This window comes from Globicephala melas, chromosome 1 (genome assembly GCF_963455315.2).
Source record: "Globicephala melas chromosome 1, mGloMel1.2, whole genome shotgun sequence".
NCBI lineage: Eukaryota > Metazoa > Chordata > Mammalia > Artiodactyla > Delphinidae > Globicephala > Globicephala melas.
The window spans coordinates 153,168,457-153,189,328 of NC_083314.1; the positions used below are offsets into that span (position 1 = coordinate 153,168,457).

Consider the following 20,872-nt stretch of genomic DNA (forward strand, 5'->3'; position numbering starts at 1 on the left):
CACTCAGATTCCACGGAGAAACCAAAAGCTTTACAGACAAGCAAAAGCTAAGAGAATTCACCACCACCAAACCAGCTCTACAACAAATGCTAAAGGAACTTCTCTAAGTGGGAAACACAAGAGAAGAAAAGGACCTACAAAACCAAACCCAAAATAATTAAGAAAACAGTAATAGGAACATACATATCGATAATTACCTTAAATGTGAATGGATTAAATGCTCCAACCAGAAGACACAGGCTCCCTGAATGGATACAAAGACAAGACCCATCTATATGCTGTCTGCAAAAGACCCACTTCAGACCTAGGGACACATACAGACTGAAAGTGAGGGGATGGAAAAAGATATTCCATGCAAATGGAAATCAAAAGAAAGCTGGAGTAGCAATGCTCATATCAGATAAAATACACTTTAAAATAAAGAACGTTACAAGAGACAAGGAAGGACACTACATAGTGATCAAGGGATCAATCCAAGAAGAAGATGTAACAGTTATAAATATATATGCACCCAGCATAGGAGCACCTCAATACATAAGGCAAATGCTAACAGCTATAAAAGAGAAAATTGACAGTAACACAATAATAGTGGGGGGCTTTAACACCTCATTTACACCAATGGAAAGATCATCCAGCCAGAAAATTAATAAGGAAACACAAGCTTTAAATGACACGACAGACCAGAGAGATTTAATTGATACTATAGGATATTCCATCCAAAAACAGCAGATTACACTTTCTTCTCAAGTGCACATGGAATATTCTCCAGGATAGATCACATCTTGGGTCACAAATCAAGCCTTGGTAAATTTAAGAAAATTGAAATCATGTCAAGAATCTTTTCCGACCACAACGCTATGAGATTAGAAATCAATTACAGGGAAAGAAAACGTAAAAAACACAAACACATGGAGGCTAAACGATACGTTACTAAATAACCAAGAGATCACTGAAGAAATCAAAGAGGAAATCAAAAATACCCAGAGACTAATGACGACGGAACAAAAACATGACGATCCAAAACCAATGGGATGCAGCAAAAGCAGTTCTAAGAGGGAAGTTTACTGCAATACAATCCTACCTCAAGAAATAAGAAAAATCTCAAATAAACAATCTAACCTTACACCTAAAGGAACAAGAGAAACATGAACAAACAAAACCCAAAGTTAGTAGAAGGAAAGAAATCATAAAGATCAGAGCAGAAATAAATGAAACAGAAACAAAGAAAACAATAGCAAAGATCAATAAAACTAAAAGCTGGTTCTTTGAGAAGACAAACAAAATTGATAAACCTTTAGCAGACTCAACAAGAAAAAGAGGGAGAGGACTCAAATCAATAAAATTAGAAATGAAAAAGAAGAAGTTGCAATGGACCGCAGTAATACAAAGCATCATAAGAGACTACTACAAGCAACTCTATGCCAATAAAACGGACAACCTGGAAGAAATGGACAAATTCTTAGAAAGATATAACTTTCCAAGTCTGAACCAGGAAGAAACAGAAAATATGAACAGACCAATCACAGGTAATGAAATCGAAACTGTGATTAAAAATCTTCCAACAAACAAAAGTCCAGGACCAGATGGCTTCACAGGTGAATTCTATCAACATTTAGAGAAGAGCTAACACCCATCCTTTTCAAACTCTTCAAAAAATTGCAGAGGACGGAACACTCCCAAACTCATTCTACGAGGCCACCATCACCCTGATACCAAAACCAGACAAAGATACTACAAAAAAAGAAAATTACAGACCAGTATCACTGATGAATACACATGCAAAAATCCTCAACAGAATAGTAGCAAACAGAATCCAACAACATATTAAAAGGATCATACACCATGATCAACTGGGATTTATCCCAGGGATGCAAGGATTCTTCAATATATGCAAATCAATCAATGTGATACACCATATTAACAAATTGAAGAATAAAAACCATATGATCATCTCAATAGATGCACAAAAAGCTTTTGAGAAAATTCAACCCCCATTTACGATAAAAACTCTCCAGAAAGTGGGCATAGAGGGAACCTACCTCAACATAATAAGGGCCATATACGACAAACCCACAGCAAACATCATTCTCAATGGTGAAAAACTGAAAGCATTTCCTCTAAGATCAGGAAGAAGACAAGGATGTCCACTCTCACCACTATTATTCAACATAGTTTTGGAAGTCCTAGCCATGGCAATCAGAGAAGAAAAAGAAATAAAAGGAATACAAATTGGAAAAGAAGAAGTAAAACTGTCACTGTTTGCAGATGACATACTATACGTAGATAATCCTAGGGATGCCACCAGAAAACAACTAGAGCTAATTGATAAAGTTAATTGTAAAGTTGCTGGATACAAAATTAATGCACAGAAATCTATTGTGTTCCTAATCATTAACAACAAAAGATCAGAAAGAGAAATTAAGGAAACAATCCCATTCACCACTTCAACTAAAACAATAAAATACCTAGGAATAAACCTTCCTAAGGAAGTAAAAGACCTGTACTCAGAAAACTATAAGACACTGATGAAAGAAATCAAAGATGACACAAACAGATGGAGAGATATACCATGTTCTTGGATTGGAAGAATCAATATTGTGAAAATGACTCTACTACCCAAAGCAATCTACAGATTCAATGCAATCCCTATCAAATTACCAATGGCATTTTTTACAGAACTAGAACAAAAATCTTAAATTTGTATGGAGACACAAAAGACCCCGAACAGCTAAAGCAATCTTGAGGGGAAAAAAACGGAGCTGGAGGAATCAGACTCCCTAACTTCAGACTATACTACAAAGCTACAGTAATCAAGACAATATGGTACTGGCACAAAAACAAAAATATAGATCAATGGAACAGGACAGAAAGCCCAGAGATAAACCCATGCACCTATCAACTAATCTATGACAAAGGAGGTAAGGATATACAGTGGAGAAAAGACAGTCTCTTCAATAAGTGGTGCTAGGAAAACTGGACAGCTACATGTAAAAGAATGAAATTAGAATACTCCCTAACACCATACACAAAAATAAACTCAAAATGGATTAAAGACCTAAATGTAACACCAGACACAATAAAACTCTTAGAGGAAAACACAGGAAGAACACTCTTTGACATAAATCACAGCAAGGTCTTTTTTGACCCACCTACTAGAGTAATGGAAATAAAAACAAATATAAACAAATGGGACCTAATGAAACTTAAAAGCTTTTGCACAGCAACAGAAACTATAAACAAGATGAAAAGACAACCCTCAGAATGGGAGGAAATATTTGCAAACGAATCAATGGACAAAGGATTAATCTATAAAATTTATAAACAGCTCATGCAGCTCAATATTAAAAAAAACAAACAACCCAATAAAAAAATGGGCAGAAGACCTAAACAGACATTTCTCCAAAGAAGACATACAGATGAAAAGCTGCTCAACATCACTAATTTTTAGAGAAATGCAAATCAGAACTACAATGTGGTATCACTTCACACCAGTTAGAATGGGCATCATCAGAAAATCTACAAACATCAAATGTTTGTAGAGAGGGTGTGGAGAAAAGAGAACCCTCTTGCACTGTTGGTGGGAATGCAAATTGATACAGCCACTATGGAGAACAATATGGAGGTTCCTTAAAAAACTAAAAATAGAATTACTATATGACCCAGCAATCCCACTACTGGGCATATACATCCAGAGAAAACCATAATTCAAAAAGACACATGCACCCCAATGTTCATTGCAGCACTATTTACAATAGCCAGGTCATGGAAGCAACCTAAATGCCCATTGACAGACAAATGGATAAAGAAGATGCGGTACATATATACAATGGAATATTACTCAGCCATGAAAAGGAACGAAATTGGGTCATTTGTAGAGACGTGGATGGACCTAGAGACTGTCATACAGAGTATAGTAAGTCAGAAAGAGAAAAACAAATATGGAATATTAACGCATATTATGTGGAATCTAGAAAAATGGTACAGATGAACCATTGCAAGGCAGAATTAGCAACACAGATGTAGAGAACAAACATATGGACACCAAGGGGGGAAAGCAAGGGGGCGGTGGTGGTGGGATGAATTGGGAGATTGGTATTGACATATATACAGTAATATGTATAGAATAGATAACTAAGAAGAACTTGCTGTATAAAAAAATAAAATAAAAATTCAAAAAAAAAACCTCCTTTGCATCTCCCCACCCCTACTTTATACTGATGTCAAATTACATCTGTATATAAATTGTATCCATTAACATAGTTTTATAGTTATAGTTATTTTTATGCTTTTGTCTTTTAAATTCTATACTGAATTAAAAGTGCTTTTCTTAACACCACTACAGTATTATAGTATTTTCTATTTGTCTATATTTTTATCTTTACCAACAAGCTGTATATTTTTATATGCTTTTTTGTTTCAACTTGCAGACTCCCTTTAGCTTTTCTTTCTTTCTTTTTTTTTTTTTTTTTTTTTGCGGTATGCGGGCCTCTCACTGTTGTGGCCTCTCCCATCGTGGAGCACAGGCTCCGGAGGCGCAGGCTCAGCGGCCATGGCTCACGGGCCCAGCCGCTCTGCAGCATGTGGGATCTTCCCGGACCGTGGCACGAACCCGTGTCCCCTGCATCGGCAGGCGGACTCTCAACCACTGCACCACCAGGGAAGCCCCCTTTAGCTTTTCTTATAAGGCAGGTCTAGTGGTGATGAATTTCCACAGCTTTTGTTTATCTAAGAAAGTCTTTGTCTTTCATTCTGAAAGACAGTTTTTCCAGATACAGTATTACTGGTTGCAAGGTTTCTTTTTTTCTTTCAGCACCTTGAATGTATTATTCCACTCACTTCTGGTTTGTACAGTTTCTCCTAGAAATACATCAGTAATCTTATGGGAGCTACCTTTGTATGTAACAAGTTGCTTTTCTATTGCTGCTTTCAAGATTCTCTCTTTATCTTTGACTTTTGACAGTTTGATTATAATGTGTCTTGTTGTGAGCCCCTTTGGAGTCATCATACTTGCAGTCCTTTGAACATATTCGAATTTGGATGTCTAATTCCTTGGTTTTGGGAGATTTTTGACCATTACTTCTTCAAATATGCTTTCTGTCCTGTTCTCTCTCTTTTCTCTTTCTGGAACTCCCATAATGCATATATTGGTCTACTCTATGGTGTCCCATAAGTCCCTTAGGCTTTCTTCACTTTTCTTCATTCTTTTTTATTTTTGTTCCTATGACTCTAAATAATTTCAAATGACCTTCTTTGAGTTTGCTGATTCTTTCTTCTGTTTGATCAAGTGTGCTGTTGAACCCCCCTAATAAGTTTTCAATTCACTTACTGTATTCTGCAGCTCCAGAATTTGTTTGGTTCTTTTTTATAGTTTCTGTCTCTTTGTTGATATCCTCATTTGGACGGGCTTCTGTGAGGGGAAGATCTTTAATAATTAACCTGACTAGAGATTCTGGAGAATCTCTGAAAACTTTTTTGGTGGATGCGACTTCTCTGAGCTTGTGCAGCTAATTTTCCAATTAGAGAGGTCTGCTGGTTTCTTTTTCAGGTTTCTTTTTCATAATCTCTTGCTCCCTCTGGTGTCTGTCTGTGGTACTGAAAGTTCTCTGGTGCTACAGCGTCAAGCCACCTCACTCAGCAGCATCCCAAACTATGTTGTGCTTAGTGGCATCCGAAGTATTTTGGCTCCCCATCAGTACTGCAAGTCAAGAGAGACAGAAACCAGTCCCTCGGGAAACCCTCTGAAAAGCCAGAATGTTGAATGCATATTCCACTCTTCTTCCCACCCTCACCCCAACCCCTTGAAAAACAACTCAAGTTGAGATGATAACAGTCTTGTTATGGCAGAAATTCACTCTAAGTATTAGGATGAAAGATTAGGGTGCTGTAATAAAGAGACCAAACAACACAGTGGCTTGGAGTACAAAAAGAGTGTGTTTCTCTGTCATTAACAGTTTTGAAATGTGTATCCAAGTGAATGGGGTAGCATTGCTACATGCTAAATTCAAAAACCCAGTTCTTTTTATCCTGTTGTTCTGCCATCCACTAAGATGCAATATCTGGGACATACTTATACTAAAAATGATTCATTGTTTATCTGAAATTCAGATTTAACTGGGTGCCTTGTGTTTTATCTGGCAAGTCTACACTAGGTTGTATAGTCTGCAACCTAGATGGTTGTATAGTGTGCAATCATCAAAGCTGGGCTCCTGCAGGTTACAGCTGGTAAAAAGGGGAAAGAAAATGATGTGAAGGCATGCCTGCTTTCCTGAGGGTCTAGGCCCAGGAATGTCATATGCCATTTCTGCTCATTTTCCAGTGGCAAGAACTTAAATTATAGGATTATACCTAACTACAAAGGAGACTAGGAAATGTTAGTTAGTTAAGTGCCCCCAATAAAAAAGGTGAACAGATTTTGGAGGACAACCAGCAGTCTTCATCATAAGAAGTTGATCTTCTGTGTCCTTTATTTCTTCTTTCCCTATCTCTGTATTTTTGCCTTATATTTTAGGGGCTTTTCTTGTTATCTCCCAAGTGGTTTCTTGAATATCTTATTTTAGCTATCATATGCTCAATATCCAAAAGTTATTTCTAATTTTCCAGTTGGTCTCTTTCCACTAGCAACCTTTCTTGTTCTATGGAGGTAGTCTCTTCCAAGATCTTTCTGAGGATATCATTAGAGTTTTTAAAGATTCTACTGTGCCAGAGAGCCCAGAAATAAACCCACACCTTTATGGTCAATTAATCTACAACGAAGGAGGTGAGAATATACAATGGGGAAAAGACAGTCTCTTCAATAGGTGGTGCTGGAAAACTGGACAGCTACATGTAAAAGAATGAAATTAGGACATTCTCTCACACCATATGCAAAAATAAACTCAAAATGGATTAAAGACCTAAATGTAAGGGTAGAAACCATAAAACTACTAGAAGAAAACATAAGTAGAACACTCTTTGATATAAATCATAGCAATATTTTTTTGGATCTCCTAAGGCAAAGGAAACAAAAGCAAAAATAAACAAATGGGACCTAATTAAACTTAAAAGCTTTTGCACAGCAAAGGGAACCTCAACAAAATGAAAAGACAACCTACTGAATGGGAGAAGACACTTGCAAATGATATGACCAATAAGGGGTTAATATACAAAATATATAAACAGCTCATACAACTCAATATCAAAAAAACAAACAATGCAATTTCAAAATGGCCAGAAGACCTAAACAGACATTTTTCCAAAGAAGATATACAGATGGCCAACAGGCACATGAAAAGATGTTCAACATCATTACTCATCAAAGAAATTAAAACACAATATCACCTCACACCTGTCAGAAAGGCTATCATCAGAAAGACCACAGATAACAAATGTTGGCGAGGATGTGGAGAACAGGGAACCCTGTACACTGTTGGTGGGAATGTAAATTCGTGCAGCCACTGTGGAAAACAATATGGAGGTTTCTCAAAAAAACTAAAAATAGAACTACCATATGACCCAGCGATTCCACGCCTGGATATATAGCTGAAAAAACAAAAAAAAAAAACAAAAAAAAACCCCACTAATTCAAAAAGATACATGTACGTCAATGTTTGTAGCAGCATCATTTACAGTGGCCAAGGTGTGGAAACAAGTTAAGTGCCCATCAACAGATGAATAGATAAAGAAGATGTGGTATATATATATATATATATATATATATATATACACACACAATGGAATATTAGCCATAAAGAATGAAATTTTGCCATTTGCAGCAACATGGATGGACTCAGAGGGTATTATACTTACTGAAATAAATCAAATACTGTATGTTATCCCTTATATGTGAAATCTAAAAAAATAACACAAATGAATGAATATAACAAAACAGAAGCAGACTCACAGATACTGAAAACAAACTAGCGGTTACCAGTGGGGAGAGGGAAGAGGGAGGGGCAAGATAGGGATAGGGGATTAAGTTACTAACTACTACGTATAAAGTAAATAAGCTACAAGGATATATTGTAGAGCACAGAGAATATAACTAATGTTTTATAATAACTTTAAATGAAGTATAATCTATAAAAATTCTGAATCACTATGTTGTACACTGGAAACTCATATAATATTATAATCAACTATACCTCAATTTTTAAAAAAAGATTCTACTGTGCCATTACAACTTTCTGTTGTCTAGAGTCACTTATTCTGTTTATCTTGTCTCTCTCTTACGCTTTTAGTTGTCTTTATAATTCTGGTCCTCCTGGTTGCATGTTTATGGAATAACAGACCAACAATCTTAGTAACTGAGCTGGTGTCTTCTGTTGCTGTATATTTCCTCTGTTTCCCTGTATCTGTTTCCCTGAGACAGAACATGAAGGACTTTTGGCAGTAGGGTTTTCTGGCAGGCAGGTAGGGTGAATGTGTGGGTGATTGGTGGGGGAAAGGGTGCGGGGAGGGTTTATAAATGTCACAATAACAAAAGTTTTATTCTGGGATGTCAACACATTAAACACCCTAGATTTCTCCTGGGGACTTACTGGATTTCTATAGAATAAGCCTTCTTGGTTTTGCTGTGTGTGTGTGTGTGTGTGTGTGTGTGTGTGTGTGTGTTGCTTGTCTGGAAGTAAGTGCCAATCACTCTCCATTTTGAAGGTAAAGGGGTTAGGGGGTGACTGGTACAAGCTTCTGCATAGACAGACCTTCTACAAACGCCCTTGTTTTTAGGTCCACTTTTCATGTCTGTCTCAGCACTTGCTGGTTATGAGTTCAGAGCCTCTCTGGGATCTTGCCAGGAAGACTGGCTTTCACTCCCATTGCCTACCTTCTGGGCTATGGCTTCCTCCACTCTGCTGAGCAACCAGTGTGCTGTCATTTACTTCTAGAAATTTGTTGAAATCTCTACACTTGCCACCCCTCTTCCCTGCCATTCTCTTTGCTGTTATGTGTTTACATTCCTATTCTGTCATTTTAATGAAGGTCTCAAAAGGAAGGGGAAACAACCACTTGTGCTCACACTACTGTCTTGAACTTTAATATGTTTACATGCTTTGCAAATCTTCAAGGGTATTTTATTTGTTTGGGTTTTTTACAGCTGCTTTTTTTGGGGTGGGTGTACCACCGTTAAGTGGTGAGACCTTGTTCTGCTGAGCCCCTTGATGTGTTTTTGTATACAAATTAGTATCAGAGGCTGAGGAAAACTAAACAGCTTTTTATGATAGAGTAAAACAACCTGGAATTTCCGTGGCAATCTGGGGGAGAAGGGGTAAGGACAGCGATGGGAAGAAAGAAGAGCAGGGACTTCCCTTGTGGTCCAGTGGGTAAGACTCTGCACTCCCAATGCATGGGACCCGGGTTCAATCCCTGGTTGGGGAACTAGATCCTGCATGCTGCAACTATGAGTCCGCATGTCGCAGCTATGAGTTCTCATGCCTTCGCATGCCACAACGAAGACCCCGCGTGCCGCAACTAAGACCCAGCACAGCCAAAATAAATAAATAAACTTTTTTTTAAAAAAAAAAAGAAGAGCAAGTTAGCCACACACCATGATGTGACCTCTCCCCAAGATTCCCAATCTCTTCAAGGGATTCTAAATGCACAAAATGCTTGGTATGACAGAACTTCTCAGGGAACCCATGAAGGTGCTTAGTTCTGTGATAAGGCAAATGGGGACAAAACAGATGATGAAGTAAAATTCATGTTTTATGGTAAAACAAGAAAAATTTAAATAACATTTTTCTTTTTTCCTCCTCCCTCCCCTTTAGTGTGTGTTGTGCACCTGCACTAACCAGACCTCATTAGGAGATAACATTCCTTCTTAATCTCATCAAGGGTCGTAGCTCCTTGGGAGATAACGTTCCTTCTTAATCTTGTAAGGGCCCATGATGACCCATGACCTGCTACTTGCTTTGTACACGTAGATCTGGATTGTGTAAACTGTCAATAATACGTCACTTAATGTACAGTCCTCTGTCTCAGAAACCTATATAACTGAGCTTTGACCTCTAAACAGGGTGGAACAGTTCCCAGAGCTTTCTGAGAGGCTGTTTCCGCGTCATAATACCCAGTTTGGCTCTAATAAAATTTTCCATTTCTTTCTTAGATCGACTGATTAATTTTTTTGTCAACACAGAGAAGGACTGCGCAGACCGCAGGAACCTCAGGCAAGAGACCATGAGAGCCTAAGGGCCAGGAATCTGCAGAAATTGTGGCAGGTTTGGACTCTCCCGTGCTGTGGCTTTGGCAAGGCTCTGAGGCAATCAGAGAGCTCTCTGTGGGTTGGGAGGCCCCAGCTGGAACCTGGCTTCTACATACACGTTCCCGACTTACTTGCCCCCTTTAGTTCGTACTCCACACTAGCCTGGTGTTCTTCCTAGAGGGTGAATGCGATCATGCCATCCCTCGGCTTTAAAATTCTCTACTGTCCACAATCTGAAATTCTTTATCCTGGCATCCAACACCCTTCATGACCCGGCCTCCAACTACCTACCAAGCCTCATCTCCTCCCCACACAGGGCAATCTTCACTACCTCAGATGTTTCGCCGTTCCCTAAAACACTAAGGCTTCCCTTCCGTCGGAAATAGCCTTCCTCTTCTTTACCTAGTAAACACTTACTCATTCTCCAAGACCAAATTCAATCCCTCTCTGTCTTCTCCTCCCCTGCAGAGTTAGCCATCCCACCTGTGTTCCCCCAACACCTTGTTCAGAAGGGAGTTTCTCTTCCTCTGAGTTCCTTGCAGGAAGGACTGTGTCTTACTCACTTTTGAGGCCCAATGACTAGTACAGGCCAGGTTAGGGCCCTCCCCGGGGCTCCTACAGCACCCCCACACACACACCCCGGGCACAACTGTAATGACACCTATCATCCTGCCTTGGAACTCTGGGTTTAAGTGCCAATCTCCTGCACTCAAAGGGAGAAACTTGGGAAAACAGAGTAGAAATTACTTTTTTGAGAGGGAAATTTATGCTTATAAAGGAAATCTCCATTTGTTAAGGGTGTCTACCTCGCTGCACTTGGAGGAGACGACTAAATCTTAAGAGAATGTTATCAATGGAGAAGGCAGAGACTTAATCTGCATAACAAACCTTACCTTTGTTTACCCTGCTTTTCCTGGTAACTTCCCATAACTGCCTTCCTCTCCCACCCTCACCTTTCTTTATTTCATATTTGGCTAAAGATGGTTTAGGCCACCTGGGCAAGTTAACTCATTTTCCCTGGGTGTCTCCCAGGTATATGTGAGGTGTACACATGAATAAACTTGTTTTTCTCTTGTTAATCTGTCTCCTGTTACAGGGGTCTCAGCCAAGAACTCTGAAGGGTGAAGGGACAGTTATTTTCCACCCCCTACAAGGGGGACAGCTACCTGGGGCCGCGAGGCTCCCCCCCTCCCACCTGTCACTAGCCCGCTACTGCAGGTGAAGGAGCTCTGTGGGCTGTACCCTGGTCTGGCGTCTCAACCCAGGACTTGAGCGCATTATTGGTGGAAATTAAACCCAGGGTGGGAGCCTCAGGCCAGTAGGTTGAGGCCCTGGACAGGGCAGGGGGAAGAGAAAGTCCTGCAGCTTCTCAGAGTCGGATAAGGAGAAAGGAGAGCAAGCCTCGCTTGTCCTCGGGTCCCAAAACACCCTGGGGACAAGAGCAGGACTCTGCACTGCCCTGGAGATGCCCTATGTGGAGGGAGAACAAGAAGGAGCTCCACGGGGCTGCAGCTGACCCCTCTGTCCTTGTCCAGACTTCTCCCCAGCAGACCTCACCCTCAGCAGCTTTGCCTTGGCTCTGTACACCCCACCTTTCCCAGGAGCATCAACTCCTAGGCCCAGCCAAACAACCATGAGAGAGACGTGACAGAACTACATCCTTCTGGGATGGGACCGCTCTAAGGAGTAGCGGGAACTGACAGGGAGCGGGGCTCCAGGGAGCAAGGCTTAACGACCATGCGGTCATTAAGAAGGCATTAGTATGAGACCTGGGTTGGTTACAATCCCAGGTGAGCCACCTAGTAGCCATGTGACCTTAAATGAGCAAGTCACTTGATCTAACTGAACCTCAATTTCATCATCTGCAAAATGGAAACAATAATTACCTTGCAGCATTGTGAAGATTTAGAAATTAGGCTCAATAGTAAATGCTGTTATAATCACTATTTTCCAATACCCAGACGTGTGTAGGACTGGCTCCAGGCCTCTCTTCCAGGCTCTGACAAAAGCAATCCTGTAATTTGCCTGCACTACTGTACTGTGATAGTGAATGGGAAAGAAGTTATGTTACCCAAACAGTAATGGGTTAATGTCTCCCTGTTGACTAGAGACTCTGGGGAAATGCCTTGATTCCAAGGAGCGAGTATTGGATGGTAGGCGGCAAGGCCTGTGGGTAAAGGTGCACGTGGGTCTCTCCTTTCATCTGGGATCTCATAGCAGAAGGAACCCAGAACTTTCAGAGCAGAAAGAGACCAGGCATGACTTCCTGTTTCAACAGAAGTTGGGGTCCAGGGGCTCTGCCTATGGCTGTACTGATGTCCCTTGTACCTTTCCTATCACGGGGGAGAGAGTTCAGGGGTCAAGTTCCTCCAGTGCAGAGGGAAGAAAGAGGGCCTGAACATAGGCTACGTGTGCACAGCTTTTCCCTTCTCCCTGCCTACCCCCAGCCTCCCTTCCCTGTTCTGGACCCTGCCGGGCATCCAGTTAAAACTCCCTTAGGTGAGGCAGGGAGAACCTCCTGCTTCCTGACACATAATAGCCACGTGATAAATGTTGGTGGGTGGAACTGAATTGCATGAAGGCCATAAGGTTGATGGGAGGGAAAGGGCTTCATTTGAATTCAGGCTAAGGGCAGGGAGCCTGTGGGTGGTCACCACACCAGGATCAAGTGCCGGGAGTTGACGAGGGCCCCACCCTTCCAGGTTTGCCTGCTGTTGAAACCTGACAGCCACCCCACATCAGAGAACACGGGAGCCACATCTTCACTGTCAGTATTCCTAGTAACTAGGAGGAAGAGAGAGAGGAAGGAAGTGGGGAGGGAGGAAAGAAGGGGAGAGGAAAGGAAGGAAAGAAGGGGAGAGGAAAGGGAGAAGAAAGGGAAGAGGAAAAGGGAATGAAGGAGAAAACAAAGGAAGCTAGCAAAAAAGGAAGTCAGAGGGTGAATAAATGGACTAGTCAGGACTCAATAGCCTGGACCAACACAGAAAACCTAGCCTATGAATTTGGTCAAAAAAGGGCAAATGAGATCGGCCAGCAAGTTATGTCCCAAGACCAAAGCAGGTCCTGGGTCTCACTGGCAGCAGACTCCAAAAGAATCACAGCAGTTGTCACTAAGGCTCTGGGTCTGGAAGGATTACCAAGCTCCCCAGACTGAGAGGAGAACAGCAGACCTAGCTTGGTAATGAGCAAAATGAAGAGCTGGCCTTGGAATCAGAGGCACCTGATTGGAATCCCAGCTCGGCCATTAGGTCAGGTCATTTAACCCCTCAGAATTTCCTTATCTTGACAATGGGGATACTACTACTTTGCAGACTAGTCATGGAGATCAGAAATGATGGTGTATAGTAACTGGCATTCAGTAGGTGTTAGATGGCAACTTTTTAAAGTTTTATTTATTTTGGCAACATGGCATGCGGGATCTTAGTTCTTCAACCAGGGATCGAACCTGTGCCCCCTGCAGCGGAAGCATGGAGTCTTAACCATTGGACCTCCAGGGAAGCCCCTGGCAACTTCTATTATTAGGGAGCAATTCATACATGCAAGTTGGGTGACTATATGTTTAAAATATTTTGTATGGAGATTTTCAAGGAGCAGGAAAATGTATATGAAATAAAAGTGCTTTGTAAGCTGAAAAGGATCCTACAAAATGTCAGGGAATTGTTTGGGAAGTCGTCTTTTATGGTCAGAAAAAATACAGGCTTTGGGTTTGGGTAAAGTAGGTTAGGTTCCTGACCCTGCCACTGACTTGCCATGTAAGCCTGTTTCTGCATCTGTCAAATGTGGGTAATTCTTACTTCACAGGGTTGTTGTGAGAATAGGATGACGACTGGCATATCCCTTCCTGGGTAGGCGGCAAGATCCCATGTGATAGGTCAGGTCATCAGCAGTGCCAGTCACATTCTGCCAACTGGCTACAAATGAGGAGGGCCCCTCACTCTGGAAGAGCAGGGCTCCAGATTGGCAAGAGAGATAGAGAGGGGTCTTTTGTATTTGTTGGAGGAAATCTGGATGAACACTAAACCTCCATGCAGAAAACACTGAAAACTGCCACGTGGAGCCAGGCCTTCAGAAGGGCAGAAAGCCAGGCACGATCCCTAACGAGCAGTTCAGTTAGGAACTGCACTACTGCTACTAAGGGCAGACCTTAGGTTCATCTTGTCCCACCCTTCACCCCCTATTCCGTCACTGTCATTTTCCTAGGCACCGAATAAGTGTCAATCAATAATCAATCTAAAGTTGAAAAGGTTCTCATGCTTGGCACTGACATCCCACAGGGCAAAGTGTCCAGGGCTGTATCAAGAGGCCACACTAACTCCCACTTACAGGGAATCACTTGGTCCCAGGCCAGCCCCCTAAGTGGCTCCTCCTTCAGAAGCCAGCAAGGTGAATGTAGTGAAAGAGCATCAGCTCAGAATCAAGGGAGGCCCAGGTCTGAACTCTGGCTCCGCCACATACCTGCTGTGCGACTTCACAGCGAGTGACTTCACCTTTCCTCACTTGCCTCATCTTACTCCCTTGCGGTTGCTTCGACAACTATATGAGATAAAGAATGTGAAAGTGACCTGCAGAATGCAGGGCATAGAGTGCATGCTCAGTTAATATTACTTCCTTCCCTTTCCCCTTCCTCCTCACAGACCTCAGAGTCAGCTGCTTCCTTTTGCTTTTCAGAGCAGCCACCCGTTCTTTCTTGGAATTCAACTCCCTTCCGGAGTGGCTGTGGTGCAACCACCTCCCCACTTCTTCGATGCCCCCAAATAAGTACACGGGTCCTTTTCATTAAAGGGTTTTTACTGCTAACCCTGGGGAAACAGATGCACGTTGGGGCGGGGGTGACAAGTCACAAACAGGAGGGAGTGTGAGGGTCCCTGGATCATGGCTCCTTGAGGGCTTCCCTTTCATTCCGAAAGTAGGACCTCAGACCTCTTCTCTGGGCCAAGGGGGCCCCTTTCTCCCCTGCTCCTCCCAGCCCAGCTGAGGCACAGCAGGTGGGAACTAGTGGACCACCGCAGTGTGCCCTAAGCGGTCCACATACTATACAGAGGACCTCCAGACAGTGATGCCCACCTCACAGGTACTTCCTCAAAGGCCAGGGGACAGTTGCCCAAATGATATGAGCATGTCCTAAGCCTACCTTATTTCTCTTTCACCCCAAGGAGGTGAAGCCAAGACGGGGTCCTCTGACTTTCTACCACAAGAAATCGGCCTGGAAAAAAAGTGAAGATTTTTACTCAGAGTCCCTTCTCAGGACTTCCTGGAGATCCTGGCTTCAGAGGCAACAGAAAACCATTCTCCAAAGTGGGAGGAAGGGCTTGAGGTCAAGGGGGCAGCAGGAGATCCTAAAGATCTTTCTGCACTAGGTTGGGGTCCCAGGCTCTGCTCTCTCTCTTCCTCGCCCTCTTCAGCTGGAATCTTTCCCAGCCTGCTCCCCCTGGTGAGTTTTCTGGTGGCGGATGAGATTGGAGCTGCGGGAGAAGTGCTTCCCGCACAGCGTGCACCGGTAGGGCTTCTCGCCCCTGTGGGTCCTCTGGTGCGCCCCAAAGTTGGAGATGTCGCTGAAGGTCCGCCCGCACTCGGCACACTCATAGGGCCGCTCACCTGTGTGGGTGCGGTGGTGCACGCCGAAGCTGGAGCTGTTGCTGAAGCTCTTCCCGCACTCGCAGCAGATGTAGGGCGCCGGCTCCAGGTGGGTCCGGTAGTGCACGGCCAGCGCCGAGCTCTGGCTGAAGCTCTTGCCGCAGATGTCGCAGCGGAAGGGCCACCTGCCCAGGTGGTCCTGCTGGTGCGTGGTGAGGTCCGAGTGCCGCCGGAAGCTCTCCTCGCAGTTGGGGCACTTATAGTGCTTCTCCTCCAGGTGGATGCGCTCGTGCCGGATGCGGTTGGAGCTTCTCGAGAAGCTCTTGCCACACTCAGAACACTTGTAGGGTTTCTCGCCTGTGTGGATCCGCTGGTGTGTTCTCAGGTTGGAGGTATTATTGAAGGTTTTGCCACACTGGGCACATATAAAGGGCTTCTCATCAGCCTCGTGCCTCGGATGAGCAGAGAGGTCCTCTGGCTCTCCAGCGGGGACAGTGACGTCCTGCGGTGGCTTCTCTGGATAGAGCCCTTGTGGCCCCTCTGGCAGGCTTGCTTGCCCATGCTCTTTCTCCCCATCTGGGATCCAAGAACCCTCTGAGTCATCCACTCTCCATGGCTTATTACCCCGTTCCCCTTCCTCAGGCAGGTGCCGTTCTGGGCTCTGCTCCTTCTCACTGCCCATCTCTGAACCCTGAGAATGAACACAAATGGCCAACACCTTTATTCCTTGGGTCAGGCCAGACCCCAGGGAATCTTTCGTCCTGGTTGAAGGGTTGGGTATACACCATCCCTTTGGAACCATCCGTCAGAAATAACCTCAATTAACTGGAATACTCGGATAGAATGCCTTTACTTACTGTCAAGTGACAAACTTCCACAGATATTTAAAGCTACCCACCAGAGCAAAAAGAAGGCCTCAGCTTTGTCCAGCCCCAAAAGATATTTGTATGATGTGCACAATGTCACTTTTCTTAATACCACAGTCTAGACTCGAATTCACCTACAAGTAAAGGAGCTTCCATTTGGGGATGCGTTCGATTTTTCTGCCTAACTGTTAAGTTAACTGAAATTCCCATTATGTTTAATCGTTTCTGAAAAGCCTTCCTTAAAAGCATCCACCTATTTGCCTGTTTTCAAAATGAAGAGAACAGAATCTCTAATTCTTGAGGCTCTCCTACTCGGTTACAAGGCCCAGCTCTGAATCCTCTTACGTGTACACTCCTTCCCTTCCCCAGACCTCACCACAGTCTAGCAAATAAAGGCTTAACATCGGGGTCCTCCAAGACCCACTGAGGGCCTAGGCTGTGTCTGTTCTGATTGGTCAGTACCCACTTCCACTCAAACACCACACACAGCAGTGCATACACAGACAGTCTCACACATAGACTCACACCACACACAGCCATACTCACATACCAACACACTCAGCCACTCTCACAACACACATACGTATCACGCAGTCACACATACACAGTCACACGCATACATACCACACACAACCCTCCCACACACAGAGCCACATTCATGGCTATCCAATTACACACCATACACACATCCAGCTATACTCACACACCACACACAGTCTCCCAAACACACATTCCCTGCCCCCCACACACAGAGTGCCCAACACAGGGCCTACTTATGCAAACATCAGCAAATGCTTGCTAAGCTGCACAGACTCCTTTGAGTTCTGACAGCCAAGGACAGGGAATGAGGGGAAGAAAGTACTGATAAGAGGAGAGTGGTAGTTCCTCTGAACCTTGAAGAAGTAACAGCATTTCAAAAGGCAGCATGGGCTGGTGGAGATACTGTACAGAGTGACATGAACAAAGGGATGAGGGAGGGAAGCACAATGATGGGGCACTGATGATGGAAAATGAAAGCTTCATAACTGCTCCAGGTGGGGTCTGGTAATGGAAGGGACACCGACTGAATTTAGGGTTGGATCCCTATAGTGACACATACAGTCCTTACAACTCTGCAAATTACTCAACCACTCTGAGCCTCAACTTCCACATCACTAAAATTGTGATACCAACAGACACAGCAGGACTTTGTTAGAGAAAATGCCTATAATATGCCCAGTGTAAAGTGTGGCAGTACTAGTCATTCAGTACATGACAGCTGCTACTACAACTGTTGAAGACGCTACATGCTAGCCCTGTGAAGAAGGCAAGTATGAAAAAGATCCCTTACATGATCTTGTTGGGAAACAAAAAAAATTCAATTAAAAAATGGTACAGTACATATAATCTAAAATGTGAAATATGGACAGTACCTTAAATCTTTAAGGAGTGGGAGGTCAGCAAACTTTCTGTAAAGGACCAGAGAGTATATGTTTAGTAAATTTTGGGGGCCATAGGATCTCTGTTGCAGCTACTCAACTCTGCCATTGTATCATAAAGCAGCCATAGAAAATCTGTAAATGATTGGGTGTGTCTGTTTTCATAAAACTTTATTTAAAAGCAGGGCAGGGATAAAGATGTAGACATAGAGAATGGACTTGAGGACACGGGGTGGGACGGGGAAGCTGGGGCGAAGTGAGAGTAGCATTGACATATATACACTACCAAATGTAAAATAGTTAGCTAGTGGGAAGCAGCATCATAGCACAGGGAGATCAGCTCGGTGCTTTGCAATGACCTAGAGGGGTGGGATAGGGAGGATGGGAGGGAGGCTCAAGAGGGAGGGGATATGAGGACATATGTACGCATATGGCTGATTCACTTTGGTGTACAGCAGAAACTAACACAGCATTGTGAAGCAATTATACTCCAATAAAGATCTATTAAAAAAAACAAAAGGAGGTGAAGTATAATTTACCAATCTCTATTAGAGAGTGCTTTTTCAAGAATCTAGATAAGTGATGTGAAAAATAACAGGCTTGCTTCACCTTCAAAAATGTAAAAAAAAATCAGGAACAATTTATTCCGATACTTATTCACTGTCTCCTGACCATCCTTTTAAAAATTACAACCCCTCCAAAAAAATAAATTAAAAAATTACGACCCCTTCCCCTTCACTCAGTCTCCCCTGCCCCACAGCACTTCTCAACTCCTAACAATGTTTTTTATGTCTATTATTTAGTATCGGCCTCCCCCTGCAAAACCTAAGTCCCGCGAGGGCCAGGTTCTTTGCTTTATTCATTAATATAACCCCAACTCCTACAGCAGTGGCAGTCATACCTAGTAGATCCTTAATAAATATCTGCTGAACGAACTGAGTGAAGGCCGGGCCTGTCTCCAGAACCCATTTCATGCCTACTTGTGTCTATTCTCACCCACTATTCCTTAACAATCTCCTAATTCCTGCCCACTTCCTCCTTTATGCACCCACAGAATCTTGTACTTGCTTTTACAGTGATTTGCAATTATCTGTTTACATGTCTATTTCCACTATTAGTTTATAAGCAACTTGAGGGCAGGGACTGGGTCATTCTGGCAATCTCTCCAGCACAAGGCCTGGTGCTCAAAACTTTTTTTAAGTACAAGGGAATGGATATGATCTAATTTACTTCCTACCGCTGCCCATCCCACCTAGGGCTCCAACATCTGTCTTTATGCAATGAGCTACATGGCCTCCATTCACTACCAATCCTGCTATCCTGAGAACCCACAATATACCAAGCTGCGACTCTACCCACGGCTGAATGCTGGGTCAAAAAACAGCAAAAAGATTTAAGATTATAGTCACCACCCTAAAAGAGTTTATGGTACAGTGCAGTGAAATAGGCCATGAACTCCAGAAACTCATACAGTGTAGAAGGTTAAGTTCCAGTGGAAGCAGGGAAATCGTAATTTGCCCAAGGGCACACAGCAAGTGAGTGGCAGAACTGGGAGCCATGCCCATCACTCCAAAGCCAGTGCTTTTAAGCACTACACCAGTATCGGAGGAAGAGGAGAGAAAGAGGGAAGGAAGAAAGGAAAGAAGGAACAGCGCCATGGTAGTTCTGATGACACAGGCATATCTCCCTGAAGAGCTCAGAGATGAGCAGCTTGACGGAAAAGGTGGTCTTTGAGCTACGACTTGCAGGATGGGTGAGCAACGTTGGGACTTAGTGAGATGGGGAGCCCACCATCTACTGAGAAGACAGTGGCAGGTAAAGTAAAGAGGCTCTTACATATTACATTTCAGAGGAGAAAGGGGCCCATGGGGCTTGTCTTCCCAGGAGGCTCAGAGGTACAGGGAGGACCAAAGGTGGAAGGGACTGAGGCAGTGGTAAAGGAGCCAAGTCTAAGAAGTTAGCGCCAAGAAGGTGGGGTTGTTGATCACTGATGCTGAAGGCCAAAGGCCTGGGTTAGAGGGAAGAGGCCAAGCTGGAGAGCGGGCTGAAGGGCCTTAGTTCGGGGTCTTTGGGATCAAGTCGAGAGCTGGCGGGGGAGGAAGGGGAGAGAGGAGCTTGGAAAGATCAGGGAAACTGTGTTAAAGAACTGGGAATTGTACAGGGGGGGGTGGATAAGGGGTGAGAGATAGAGAAGGACCAAAAGAGTCAGAGGGTCCGAGGAGACTGGTCAGGGGACCCGGCCCTAGAGGCCGGGTCGTGTGCAGCGGGGCGGAGTCTGAGGGCACGAGCGTTGTAGAGCACAGGAGCTGGGTTCAGGCTTGCCGACGGGCTTGGGGCCGGAGCGGTGGGAGAAAAGAAGCTGACCCCAAATGTATGGTCAGTGGAAGCGGGGCTGGACTACTCAAAGGCCAAGAGAAGGGCGGGAAGGTAGTGGTTTGGGGCCAGCAGTCTGGTCGTGCAGGCCGGGGGAAGGGGTCAGGAGTTAGGGCGGAGGGACCACAGGGGCCCGTTTGCTCCCCACTGGGTCCGGGGAGCAAAGCCACAGCCCCAACTGCCCGGTGAGAGGGAAGGGGCCACGTTTAGAGTTCCCCGCGACGCCATGCGCGCCCCCCCCCCCCCCGCCCCCAGCAACCGCTACCCCGGGCCCGACGCCGACCAACCTAGCTCCAGCCGTACGGTCAGGGACAGCACCGCCTCGGGTGGCCGGGGGAAGGAGTCGGAACCGGAACCCTGAAAGGATCCGCCCTGCCTCTCCAGGACTGGTTCCTGAGGGTTGCCCTTCCTTGCTATTGGCTATACTGGCTGCCACAAGGCAAGAAACTCGGGCAGGGCCGCCAGTA

At 44.1% G+C, this 20,872-nt stretch overlaps 1 protein-coding gene and 1 long non-coding RNA gene across 14 annotated transcripts in view; one reads left to right on the forward strand and one right to left on the reverse strand.

Annotated features, from left to right (window-relative positions):
• The window catches only part of LOC132597995 (uncharacterized), a 43,440-nt gene extending 25,054 nt beyond the window's left edge, over positions 1 to 18,386 (forward strand). Inside the window, exons 2-3 of the long non-coding RNA XR_009565592.1 lie at positions 10,109 to 10,190; positions 15,328 to 18,386. This is a non-coding gene — a long non-coding RNA (uncharacterized lncRNA). The remainder of the gene's footprint in view (positions 1 to 10,108; positions 10,191 to 15,327) is intronic.
• Positions 1 to 20,753, reverse strand: part of ZNF691 (zinc finger protein 691) — an 83,022-nt gene extending 62,269 nt beyond the window's left edge. For 9 of the 13 annotated variants that reach the window (XR_011377411.1, XR_011377410.1, XR_011377409.1 and 6 more), the window contains exon 1: positions 15,770 to 18,094. Coding sequence is in view for 8 of the 13 variants with exons in the window: in XM_060306756.2 (XP_060162739.1) it covers positions 15,770 to 16,550 (781 nt within the window). In the remaining 5 variants the exon portion in view is untranslated. Of the gene's footprint in view, positions 1 to 14,824; positions 18,095 to 20,692 lie in introns of those variants that run through there. The other 4 variants (XM_070045419.1, XM_070045420.1, XM_030867031.3 and 1 more) reach the window with 4 other exon arrangements.
• Positions 20,754 to 20,872: the final 119 nt, after the last annotated feature.